The sequence below is a fragment of the Lupinus angustifolius genome, chromosome LG06, assembly GCF_001865875.1.
Source record: "Lupinus angustifolius cultivar Tanjil chromosome LG06, LupAngTanjil_v1.0, whole genome shotgun sequence".
Classification (NCBI taxonomy): Eukaryota; Viridiplantae; Streptophyta; class Magnoliopsida; order Fabales; family Fabaceae; genus Lupinus; species Lupinus angustifolius.
Window position 1 is genome coordinate 780,217 of NC_032014.1, and position 13,917 is coordinate 794,133.

General features: G+C 29.4%; 1 protein-coding gene and 1 long non-coding RNA gene across 2 annotated transcripts; one reads left to right on the forward strand and one right to left on the reverse strand.

The window, feature by feature from the left end:
• Positions 8,710-9,699, forward strand: LOC109348628 (ethylene-responsive transcription factor ERF011-like). The gene is made up of 2 exons (XM_019589134.1): positions 8,710-8,872; positions 8,908-9,699. The coding sequence occupies exon 2, from the start codon at positions 8,914-8,916 to the stop codon at positions 9,421-9,423; it is 510 nt and encodes a 169-aa protein (XP_019444679.1). The 5' UTR covers positions 8,710-8,872; positions 8,908-8,913; the 3' UTR covers positions 9,424-9,699.
• Positions 11,837-13,095, reverse strand: LOC109348629. The gene is made up of 3 exons (XR_002107764.1): positions 12,414-13,095; positions 12,257-12,314; positions 11,837-12,178 (listed from the first exon to the last, which is right to left on the reverse strand). It is a non-coding gene; the product is annotated as an uncharacterized LOC109348629 (long non-coding RNA).

The window sequence follows — 13,917 nt, forward strand, 5'->3', positions numbered from 1 at the left end:
AGGTCATTTTCTCTCAAAGAAATTAAGCCATTCATATAAAAACAGGGTGAATATTTGTTATCCCATAAAAGTGTATTACTTTATGTGTTATTATTTATGATTAATCAGAAAAATACTTAATCATTACTTTGAATATTGTAATTGTGAAAGTCCCAATAACTCATAATTCAAGATTACTCAAATATCTTCTTCACTGACAAGATAATGAATCGGTGATTCAATTTATCAAATATAAATATATATCCTACCAAAAAATAGTTAGTATATAACTATCAGAATAAAATAAAATGCCGATGACTAAAAAATGCATGTGTGTGCTGAAAATAGGACTCTTATGATATTATCAGTTAATAATTTTATTGAGTTTAATATAGTAAAAGTTTTTGATGCTGTAATTGCTCCATTCAATATTAATATTATATTTTATCAGTCTGTGTAGAAACTTGGGGTGATGCTGGAATATCTAATTTTGCTTCATCTCATTTAGTTAATAGATCAAACTGTTAAACAGTATCATGCTTTCTTTACACGTTGCCATGCTACTTTTTTGAAGAACACCTGATAGTTATCTTTTTCTTCAAGTTATACCTATTTCTTTGACATTAGGAAATTGTGGGGCTGGATCATTTTTATACAATTCTTGTGATTGTACATTTCTCGTGTTTGACTAGTTATAGTGTTGTGTTGTCTAATCATTGTTTCTTTTCTTCATGTCCTTTGCATTTTAGGACTATAATTTCCTTCCAAAACTATTGCAATTTAAACTTCAGCTAATTGTTTTGTTTCTTATCTTAATGTTGGGAGAAAAAATGTTCAACTACTTACATTCCAATAATTGAAACCCATGTGCAACATTATTTGTATCTAATCTGGGACCGTCTTGTAATGAACAAGAGCTAATCCAATTGTTCTCTAGGTCAGTTTATTACATTTATAATGTGAAGTATATATTAAAGCTAAAATTGTTTTCTTTTTTGCTATATATTAAACAATTAAATATACCAGACATAATACCCAAAAAAAATGGGAGCGTGTTATAATTTGGTCTATTCCTCCTATTTCAACTTAATGGGTCCACTGGGTCTCATGTCTTTCTGTTTTCGTTCAAAAAATAAACGAGCAAGATGCATGCAAAGACGGTAACATGAAAATTGTTGAAAGTCACCCACCTTTTTTCTAAGTTTACATAAAAGGTGTGGGGATGATAGATAAAAAGAAGAGAGAGAAGTAATTGAAGATATGTGAAAGTAAAAATATACAAAGATAGAAACAAATATAAGGTGTAATTGGGGATGTAAGAAAAAAGCTGTAAGAAAAGAAGGGCTTGTCGGTTGGTTTAAGAATGCACAAGATTAGGTCATTGCGGTTTCATGACACGTTGATAAGATGAAATACATTTTTGGCGGTTTGAATATATTTTATGGCCACTTTTTGTGGAGGAAAAGAATGAATGTGATAATGTATAAGTTTTACATTCTAGTGTTGCATAATCTATTATCTGTTTTGTTATTGTTAATTCTTCATATAAACCTTTAATATAACACTAAATTGATTAGCATTAATTTTAAAATAAAATAATATGTGTTAATATTAGATATTGATACTACTTAATAAAGTCAAAACTTAATATAACTACCTTACGATGTTGTAATTTATGGTTCCTTATGTTGTCTTCATCATCTTTTAATTTCTACCAAAAAACCATATAATTCACTATCCTTCTTCACCTTATACGTCTTTCATTTTATTTGGTTAATGTATTCTTTTTTCCTATATTATAATTATAAGTTTCGCCCAACAAATAATTAATTTAATTTCTTTTCTTTTTATTTTTTTCAACTGAATGTAGAACAAGACAAATAATCATCCTGTATAATAGAAGTAACTATATATAAATATTGAACTTAAATTATTATTAATTTTTTTAGCTTCTGTATGGTTTAAACTTTAAAGTTTGTTGAAGATGAGTTATGCTAAAATGTTTCATAAAAATTATTTTGATATAATTATTTTTGAGGAAAAAAGTATATATTTACAGTATAAATTTTTATACATTTTTAATATATCATTTATTATTTATATTTAATCATTATTAACTCTTAAAAATAATATAAATGAGTGGTTTATAATATATTAATTATGTATAAATATTAACTCATTGTTTTTAATTGTTACTTTAAGCTAATACATATAGATTAATCTAATTCTTTAAGCTGTTAATTACAATATAAACTGGCCTTTTAATGCATTTTTGCTAAATTATTCGTAATAATGTTTATTAGAATTGTCATGATTATTTCCAAACTCAAAAGAAGTAGTGTGAGTAATAAGGTGAATCTTTCAAGGACCAACAGCTTTCCAACTCACATCATTTTAATATGTGACAGGGCTGATGTGACATTTTGTTAAAATCATAACATGACTTTTAGGAGCAAAATATGGAATAATTCAAAAATGAATTACAGCTTTTGGTTATTATGAACTAAAAACACGTTTTTCTTCATTTTGGTATCACTTCTACTGTCACACTATGTTTGCCCGAATACCCCAAGTATCATACTTGCTTTTACTTTTTTTTTAAATTGGAAATTTTTAGTACCAACATAATATGAACTTTATATATTATTATAATATTAATTATAATTAAATTTTCATAAATAATATAATTCAATGAATAAATTATAAATAATATATTAACTATATATAAATTTATACATTAATATTAGATTCATTTTAATACTAGGAAAGTTAGCCTTTTGATTTTTTATTAGTATATTTATACATCATTAATACAAAATATACGATCAGTTTATTATTTTACTATTCATTTAAATTAGTTTTTTAAGAGGCAAAATGAACCACTTACATTATATAAAACTAACGCCTAGGAAACTTATCCCTTTTCTATCTTATTGTTGCCATTATTAGCAAGAATATATCATGTTAGCGAGGAAATTATGAGAAAAAAAGATCATGTGAACAATAATGAAAACTAAATAAATTAAAAATATATTATCTATGCATTGTGAGTATAAAGATTTACATACAAATATACGGTCGTTATATTATTGATCATTCAATTAATTTTTTTCTCTAGAGAATCAATAATTATTAAATATGAACTATCAACACTATATATTTTTCTAAAAGACATGAAAAATAACCAAAGAACAACTGAGCTTTCTTCTAGTTAATGTTGAACCGATGGAGCACGTTGAACTGTTATGGATAATTAAAACTTTAATTAATCTCAATTTGTTATTTATTAACTACGCTAACACTGTGGAATACTTTGTGACTTTGTGTGCAAATGATTGAAGGAAACGTCAATACGTCATAATCTATTCACATGGATAATAGTTAAGGGTCAATTAGTCAAATGGAATGCAATTCAATTTTATGCTAATTTGGAGAAGAGTGGTTTTCTTTATCCGTTCTTTTATTTGTCCAATTTAAAAGTAAAGAGACAACCACATATTCAAAAAGAGATTAGTTATTTACTTATATAGTAATGAATTTTGATTTAAATTTTAAAAGATAATAATATTTAATTACAACTTATAATTAAAATTAATTATCTAACATAATATAAAATATTAAGCTATTTTACTTTCAATATAAAACTTTATATTAATTACAATAAATTGTTAGAGAATCTCTTCATCCGAAATCCATAGATTAAACGCGGAAGTCCTTATGACCATGACTTTATTCCCATAACCTAATGTTTATGCCCATACATAAACCCGGATGGAACAACAATGGTCCAGACCGAAGAAACCTCAAATGAGTTCATGGTGAAGATAAAGAACATACCTTGTTGAGCCATTTCCGGAATCTCGAAGGTATGAGGGTGCGATGATCTTCCAGATGATAGAGCGCCGAATGATTTTCCTTAGTTTCTCTCTGGAGGGGAATGAGAGAAAAGCCTTAGCTTAAGTGTGTGTGTGTTATGGTGTAATGAGGAACCTTATGGTTGCCTTATGCCTTATGTGCCAAATGGATGAGTTGACAGTGTTATATCCTTGTTGGATAACACCATCCTCATTTTACCTTATTCTCCTCAATTTTATACCTGAAAATGTGTTGCTCTACAAATGGGGATCATAACCCATAAAAGTAACCTCGTAGTGGTTACTACATTAGTTGCAATAATTCTGATTCAATCTCTTCATCAAATCAGAAATTGTCTGAAGGTATCTACACTTATTATTATTTCATGACACATATGCCCTTAGACACCAAATTAATTACTGAAGATCATTTTATATTTTGGCTAATTACATAATGGCCATAACACAATTATAGAATTATATTTGTGACCCATAAATTGTCAGAAATTCCAACAATCTCCCACTGGTCACACATACATGTTATTTTGTTTGATTTTCTTCATTATTGAAAATGATATTTATGTAGTAGTGAACCATAATAGTTAAGATAAGACAAATAACTCGATCAAATAAAATATAACTAACAACGTATGACCAAAAGTTTTTCAAGTCTGTATGGCTAATGATAATAATAAAATATTGAAATTTACATATCAAACTAATCTTTTCTTACTCATCTACATCATATGATAGAACTTTTGGACAAAATTACACATGTTATCAATATTAAATGAGTATCCTTAAGATTTATATTATGAATATACTTTCATCAAGTGTAAAATCATTATAAATTCAAATAAAATCATATTATTATAATCAACACCAATATTTACACGTGTAAGAGAATTTGATACTTTGTATAGTTTTAAGAAGGACCATGCAAGTTGTAATATACCTTTTTTCAACTTATAATTTAAAGGAATATGTGAACTTCGCCTAGTATCTCCATAATATTTTGATATAGGTAAAAAAATATATGTATTATTTCAAGAAGTGTGTCACTTATTATAATTAATTGAAAAATATATTTTATAATTTAAAAATTTTTGTAATAAAATATTTGTTTGGTCACAAAAAATATGATAATGTTGGTAGTACAAAAAACCGCCACATAAAATGATTAGCAAGGCATCCACCTTTTTTTGGGAGACATCGAAATTTTCATATTCGTAAGGTACCCTTACTGATGCGCATGAAACCAAAATATTATGAGGACAAAATGGGGTATCCAGTCCTATATTAATTGCGTGGTGGTAAAGTCAATCGCTAACGGTATCTATCCACCGACCACCGACCTACGCCTCTGCCTACTCAGAATTATTAAAAATATCAATAATGAAAATGAAACAAAGTATTATTTATGCCGACTAAAGAATCATTTTATTACCTCATTTTTAATTCCATTTCACTAACCCGCAACGACACCAACCAGCCAGAAGCATCATGTAGCAGATATTATTACATCTTATCTTACTATTATTGTGCCACCAATACAAAACTAGTTGTGTTCTTTATTAAACCATTTAATAAATATTTATATTTACTAAAAAATTAATATATATTACTTATAAATCAATTATTAATAAATAAAATATTATTTTGTGACATATGTCAATTTCTTTACTAATTTAGCTATTTTAGCATGTAATGCTAATGTAATACTTCATTTATATTTACTTCTCCCGCCTTAAGAAATGTAATAATTTAATGATTTTACATGATTTTTATTGTGTTTTTCCTACTAAATAGATATCTATTTGTGGCACCTTTTACTACTTTTATTAATAAAAAATATATCAACAAGATGTTGGTTTAGTAATAAATATTAATTTTAATGTTAAAATGAATTTATAATTGTTTAATTTTAATTTTTTTATAATTGCTTTAATCATCATTTAAAAATTATTAAAATGGAGATAAAAGAAGTCCTTTCTAAATTAAAAAGATTGGGTTATTATTTTTTGTACTACTAAATATATTCCTTATCATTTAAGTAATAAACTAATCATTTTTGGGTGTGCGATTTCTCCATTATACTTCATACACCTCTTGAAGTTATGTATAATTATGCGCCACAAATACTATTTCATGGGATAATATTATGTGTACAATTAGTTACTAGATATTTTTTGCTAAGCAAACAAATGTATATATTACTAAAATGTGTACTAAGTAATTTTTTTTTTACATACAATAATGATTACATTGAAACATCTCCATATTTTCACTCCGCGACATTGGTTTGTTATGAAGTAGAGGACAAAACCGAGAAATCTAAGATTAACTTGATTCCATGATCTCACTTTGACTTTGGCCAAATCTTAGGCATTGGAAATCAATTCTCCAACAATTGAAATTCAACGCTCATATTAGCCTTGACTATTAGTACATGGACACTGTCTTATATTGCAGCAGTAAGAAAAGGGCATCTATTATGGACCATAAATCCAAACTCGACTTCAACACTTGGACGACCTAGAAACGTTTTTCGACTTTGAAACTACCTTTGTGACTTACACATGTTATTGCTCACAATGGAATTTAATCACGGCTCATTGTGTCACATGCACCATATGTACCTTGAAATATCCCAACCTATGATCTATCACCTCTTAATAATGCATATACCACACCCAATTAATTGAAAATCTTGCCAAGGTTCTATACCACATTTAACATGGATTATTGTATGACTTTGTATAATTGTTTATGAGAATCATGATATTTGATATCATAAGATTGATATTTTACCAATCATTAAGGAAAATCTAACATTGTAGTGTATCAAAATTAAGAACTCTGCCTATATTTTCACTAGTTATTGAAATAATATCCTCATTTCATTTTAAATGTATTTTTATGACTTTTCATTTATATATAGTAAAAATATATATTATTTTGGCCCCTTATGTTCTCTGTTTATTTCCATTTGGTCCTTGACTTCTTTTGTCTCGCTTTATCGCTTGAATTATTTTAGTTTGTACCGTAGTCCCAACATTATTTTTGTACGTAATGTCGTTAGAATATTTTCGTCTGTACCGTAATAGTTTTCAACATGTGACATTCACTTAATAAGTGTAGTCATTGTGTTTCTTGAGAAGAGAATTTTTACACTTAGCTTAATGAAATAATATGACAATGTTAGACATTATGCAAGGTTTGAGCTAACTACATAAAAACAACAATAAACAATGCACTTCATCATTTCCTTAAAGATTGATTTTTGGAATTTTCGTTTTGTTCGAGACTTCTTAATACTTTACAGATTCGAACATTTTATTATGCACCAGCTTTGAACTATACCTCATTTACTATATTCTTTCATTCACTTTATATTCATATAAATTTCAATTACTGAAAATATATAAGTATTGGATGAGTATATTCCTCCATACTTAACTACATTATTTAATCTTTTTTTAATATTAGTACATAACTTCAAACAGCAATCTCTAAAGAATTAAGGAATAAAAATGATAATATATTTTCATAAGTAATATATAAGTATTGAATGAGTATATTCCTCGATACTTAATTATATTATTTAATCATTTCTTAATATTGGTACATAACTTCAAACATCAATCTTTAAGGAACAAAAGGAGTAATATTTTTTTATAAATAATACTTTATTAGTCCTTTTTCGTAATAATATCATAGGTATTCTCTCACCGTTTTGGCCAAAGAACAAATATCTTTTAGGGTGTGTAATTGTCTCTCCCAATATGTGTCACACATAAAATCGAACTTTTTACATTTTGATCATTCTATAAATCCAATGGACCTTACATCACTAGACATATATCTTGTTGATTTCATGAGTCTTTTGTTTCCTGTTGTTCGTTTTCCTTTTTTTAATTTTTATAAAAAGGTTTTCCAAGTATATGTACCTTAATTGCTTTTATAAGAAAATTATCATTAACATCAATTTTATTGGAAAGAAAACGTCACTGATTACTTGACTTTGAGTTAGTTCTCGACAAGTCATAATAAACAACATCAAAAAATGGAAGAATATTTTTGTTATTTAAATATAATTATATATTCTTCCTTATAAGCGTAAAAATAAGAACTTATTTCTCTATTAATATTATCATAATTTAATTATCATTTTTATTTAAATATTATTATCTTTTCAAAAATTAATACTTTTAAGTGATAAATGTTGTATTGAAGTTTATAAATTTTTATATTGAAAGTTTATATATATTAAACTATATTCTTTAATGTATGTAATATTTTTTTGATGAGCAATAATATCTTTATTAAACAACATATAAAATAATTAGGAGAACAAATGATATTCATATCTACACTATCCTTATAATTAATAAAGAAATAGTTAATTTGAAGAGTGTTTCACCAAATTGACAAAAATAAGAGAACAAAAGAAAACAAGCGTTCAGAAGAACATATTATCACACATATAAGTTGAACAACATATTATCAAAAATCAAATTGTTCCTTATATAGCAAATGGTCCAAATAGTGGTAAACCAGAGAGTTTTCCACCAATATTGTTTCTGGCTATCTAACCTTATAGCATTTTCATGGAGTGAGAAAAAAGTATCAAATCATATTACAAGAGTTCTATACATTATAAATAATGAAGTTCATTGACTTTTAAAATATAAAATAATTAATCCTAAATATATATAAAACTTTAAATAGATATTAGAATGAGGGGAATAATATTTGGAAGAGAAAAGAAGGCAGAGTGTAATTGTCGGTGAATTAGTGTAGGAAGAAAAATAAAAAGAAGGATTATTATCTCATTGGTAATTGATTTGATCTGATTGGGTATAAAACAAAACAAAATATGTGAAACAAAACGACTTCAAGTGTTACCCAAATGACAACCTTAGTAGCCAATTCTCTTCACTCTCTCTCCAAAACCCATTCCTTTTCTTTCCCTCCCGTGTCTTTTACTCCTTAGATTTTTTCATTTTCCCATCAGATTCACTCTCTCTCTTGATTTCACAAACAAAGAAAGAATTTCAAAGAAGCATATAGAGAAAATATGAACGGCGAAGGTGGCGGTGGAGGAACAAGAGATATGGGTACGAGGAAGAGAGGGAAAGAGAGTGGAGAGAGAAGATACAAAGGAATAAGGATGAGGAAGTGGGGTAAGTGGGTCGCTGAGATCAGAGAACCTAACAAGCGTTCAAGGATTTGGCTCGGTTCTTATTCCACACCCGTTGCGGCGGCGCGTGCTTACGACACCGCCGTGTTCTATCTTCGTGGACCATCAGCTCGCCTCAACTTCCCCGAGCTTTTAACGGACGATAACGGCGCCGTTATTGCCAACTGTGATATGTCGGCGGCGTTTATTAGAAAGAAAGCAACGGAGGTCGGTGCCAGAGTCGATGCCCTCCAAGCCAGCCACCACCGTCACCATGTAGCGGTGGCGCCGGAGCTTGTTTTGTCTGATGGTGGCGATGAAAACCGCTCTTGTCACTTTTCGGAGCGGGTTGACCTGAACAAAATACCCGAACCTGAGAATTCGGACTGCGACTATGATATGAATTAGAAGCAATATAATCAAAAGATTCGTGAGGATGAGTTGGTGGTACTAACATGCGCCGTGGAGGGTCATACAACGGCTGAAGCATAAAAGTGATATTGTTGATGAGGCCTTTGATGTTGATTACTGTACTCTCTCTCTTTGCTATTCTCTTTCTAATTTTTAGATTTCACAAAGAAAATTTTGGCGCTGTAAATAGTTAAATTAACTAGTCATTGGCCTTTTTTTTCTTGTATTTTTTAAAAATCTCTTTTTGAGCTACAAGAAGAGACTGTTGTTTAATTTCTCACATCAATTTTATCGTCTTGATTCTGAATTAATTAAATGAAATTCGGTGGAAATTAAGTATTTAGGGTTTAAATATAAGTGAGTGGGAGTTGTTATGAGTTAGGATGAGAACGAAGAAGTGGAAGTGAGAGAGGGGACAAAAGAATGGCCTACGATGCCTGGGAGTTGGGTAGAAAAGGAGGAAAAGGAGCCATGCTAACCACTAAAGTAATAATATACTACTCAAAAGTTATAAGATTGAGAATTTTGTTGCTGATTATGAGTTATTATTATTATTATTCATGAATGAATGAGTGAAGAAAGGTTGAAAAATTGAATGGTTCACATTTTGGGCCAGTGGGAAGGGGAAAAGGCTGTGGCCACTGCCCTGTTTTGTTTTGATATATGGATAGATGATGGGTTCGGTTCATCGTTTTTGTCGTCTAAGATTTTCTTTCTAATTGGAGTCAAATCTCACACATCAATTGTATCGAAAACACTGATATTGAAGATAAAAATAAATGAAAGAAAGAGATGTCTCCATGTGAAAGCAAAATTACAGCTCCTAACTTGATATTTGTTTATGGTGAAGTTTTGTGAATTGAGTCTGAGCTGTACCCCACATTTAGCTTCGGTAGGGGTCTATTCTATAATCTATATTTACCCTTTTAAAGTTGTAGCCTAAGAGTATTCCATGATTAGCGGAGAATTAGATGTTTTTAATCTTGATTTTGTTACACTCAGCAATGCACAGGTATCACAACATCAGACATACGTGACCATTTGATGAAAGAAATATAAAATGTGTCTGTCGTGTCGTGGACATAACATAAACTTATTGGATGTGCACCGCTTAATAATGAATAAGAACCTAGAGCCCCACCCTAGAAAAAAGAAATATAAAATGTTTTAAAACATATTAAAATGTTTGAAGTTTCTAACATATATGTATCTATAGTCCACATAAGAAAACTTATTGTATGTGCAGTGCTTAATGAATAAAAACCAAGAGCCCCACAGTAGAAAATTGATTTTTTTTCAATTAAAGATATATATTTATGTAAGAGCTTTTTACCTTATGAATGATTGAAGTTGAATAATAGATGTTGTTAAATGGACTAAAATTTACTTCAAAATTATTATGGCTTGAAATAAATTACTCGTCTCATAAGTTATTATGGGTGTTACTAATAGTGTATCAGTCGCAATACTAATATAAAACTTATGATTATTCACTAGTTGAACAATATAATAGTGAAATCAAATATACAAAAATGTTATATTAATTTAGGTCACTTTTATTTAATTCAATAGTGATGTAATAGCTTTGTATTGTAATAGTAGCACATTTAACCGAGTAAAAATGAAATACGGAAATTACACCTGTTTAATCACAGTGTTACCGTACTATAAATAGTTACATACTATTAAATACAGCATTTTTTACTACAAATACATTTAGAAATTTTTAATGCATATTTAATAATAAAACAATCTCTTTCAATGAATAATACCTTATACAGGATCCTAACTCAAACTTTAGACATTGATTAAGGAGTGTATGGATTACGTAGTTGTTGACGTAAGTGTGTCATTGATATGTGAGTACATAATCTCGCCCCTTAACATTTTCACTAGAATCAGTCACATAGGACAATATTTTACTGAAAATGAATAAGAAAATAAACACAGTCTCGTTTATCGAAAGCGCACCAAACAACTTGGAGACTGGACAGTAAAATAAGTGACAAAGAATTAGGCAACATAGGTTCCAGTCCTCTAAAACAATCCCTACAACTCAAAAAATTGGGCAAAGTATCAACATTAACAAACCAAAGCTTAATGATTCAATTCTTAGGAGCAACAATCGTTAATAAAGATGGTCACACATCCTGAAAGTATTACTTCCTTAATTACAAAAGAGTGATCAAACCAAAACATCCCTGAAGTTGTTATTGTCAATCATTTCTTTAATCGGTAGTTGACGAATTTTATTACAATGATTGACCAAGACCAATCATTGCGTCAGCTCAACCACTAAGCGATATAAAATGATGACTTAAATATACATACACTAAAGAGGTAGATTTAAGGTTGTTGAAATGTGAACCTGAAGTCACGAACTATCTAAGTCATTGACTTATGGAAAATCAAATCAAACTATTTTCAACATCATTATCACCTTGTTCTTAATTTGCAGGTTGCCATTGTAAATTACAGTGAGAACATTCACAATAATAATTGCCTATTAGAAATTAGAAATATTGACAAATACAAACACTCGTGTAAACAGTACAATAATATTGTAAGATACACATGTCCAAGCCAAAATTTCAATTTCAATTGAAGCAAGCTTCTGGGAACACTATAATTGATTACAGGACAAAACCCAGCACCAGTTTTATTAATGGTTTTCTAAACACTATTTCTTTTGGATAGCTCGTTTAATTTGAAGTGCAGCTCCTACCACATTTCCTCTTGTGAGAATCCCTACCTTCATATCAATAATAAACAACTCTTAGAAACGCTAAGATAAAATAACCAGAAATAGCATAATGGAGGATTCTCTTACCAGCCTACCCTCGGCATCTACAACTGGAAGGCGTCGAAATTTTGTTTCCAGCAACAACCTAAAGATAGAAATTTAAAAAGGTTAATTTTTCAGACAGCTTAAAAAACACTAGAACACAGTTGAAAGAAGATAGGTTCAGAGAAAAATATAGAAGAACCTAGCAGCATCTTCAAGATTGGTGGTCTCTCGAACAACCATTGGAGAAGTGGTCATTAATTCACCGATCAACCTTCCGTTGGTTTTACTCAGAAGTTGCTGGATCTCATTGAAAGTCTGCAGGATTTCATAATATCAGTGAAATCCAGCTTTAATCAATTAGACAGTTCTCAAATTAACTAGTACTCTTCACCCTTCCTCAATAACTTACTCTTTCAATAGAGTACTATTAACCATTAGGGCAGATTAAGTAATAAAAACATAAACACTGTATGGGAAATCACAGCTTTGTTACTCTTAAATGTATTTGAATAACACCATTTTCAAGTGCAAGATTTTCTATTATATTCCTCAACTAGCAACGTCCCGTTTAAGAAGTTGATCTTGCTCTATTTTAACTGACATTTTAAGACATCAAATTATCAATGCACCTCAATTATAAATTTTTAACTATATCCTTAGACAACCATGACCAAAACTTTCAATATTTGAAACATTATGAGAACCACATCCTAATAAGTAATGAGAGAATACTAACCAAATGATAAACAACTAGGCACTGGTTCAAGAATTAAGAAAGGAAATGTTTTATTGCGAATCTCTGTTTTCATGCATTAAAAGTAATAAAAGTAGTTTCCTAATAAAAAACTTTTTTCTTACTTCCTTAATTAGTGTTGTTAGAGCACTAGTTAGCTAGAACCTAAGAACAACTTACCAAGTTAATACATTTCTGAATCCTAGAGCAATGTTTCAAAGGATACAATATTACCATCTATGAAGGACATTCTACAGTACTCCGTAATTTCCACAGTGTGGTTGTCAAATTGTCAAGTTATTGATTATTTTCAATTAATGCTCAACAACTCACTCAGGTACCATAAAAAATCCCATTTATTATGCATGAAAGTTAAAAGGAATAGGCTTTGTCCTTGTTGGGCTTAATTAAAGGCACACAAACGATTCAAGATACACACAGACTCATCTAATTTTGTTCTGTGTTTGACTCTGTCTGTGACATATTCCGCATACAATCAACATCAGTTATTACCATCCAACTATTGTGAGAAATCATTATAAAGGATTCAGAACTAAATGACCTAGAAGAACATTTGGATTTTGATAGAAGATAATGACACCGTTTGATACATGTAGCTAACACTACCTAGTGGCAAAGGATGTTGGTTGTTTTGTTTCTTTGGAAAGGAGAGGGGGGCTACTATAATAGAGTTCACAACTGCAAAACATCCTATAAGAAATTGTTTATGATGTAGGTTTGAGCATCCACTTGTACTACACACGTACCAATCGTGATATACAGATTTCACATTCCTAAATAAGCTTAATGATTCAATTCTTAGGAGCAACAATCGTTAATAAAGATGGTCACACATCCTGAAAGTATTACTTCCTTAATTACAAAAGAGTGATCAAACCAAAACATCCCTGAAGTTGTTATTGTCAATCATTTCTTTAATCGGTAGTTGACGAATTTTATTACAATGATT

What these genes read in the sequence shown, in the direction of transcription:
- LOC109348628 (XM_019589134.1), top strand. Translation starts at nt 8,914, where the DNA reads ATGAACGGCGAAGGTGGCGGTGGAGGAACAAGAGATATGGGTACGAGG.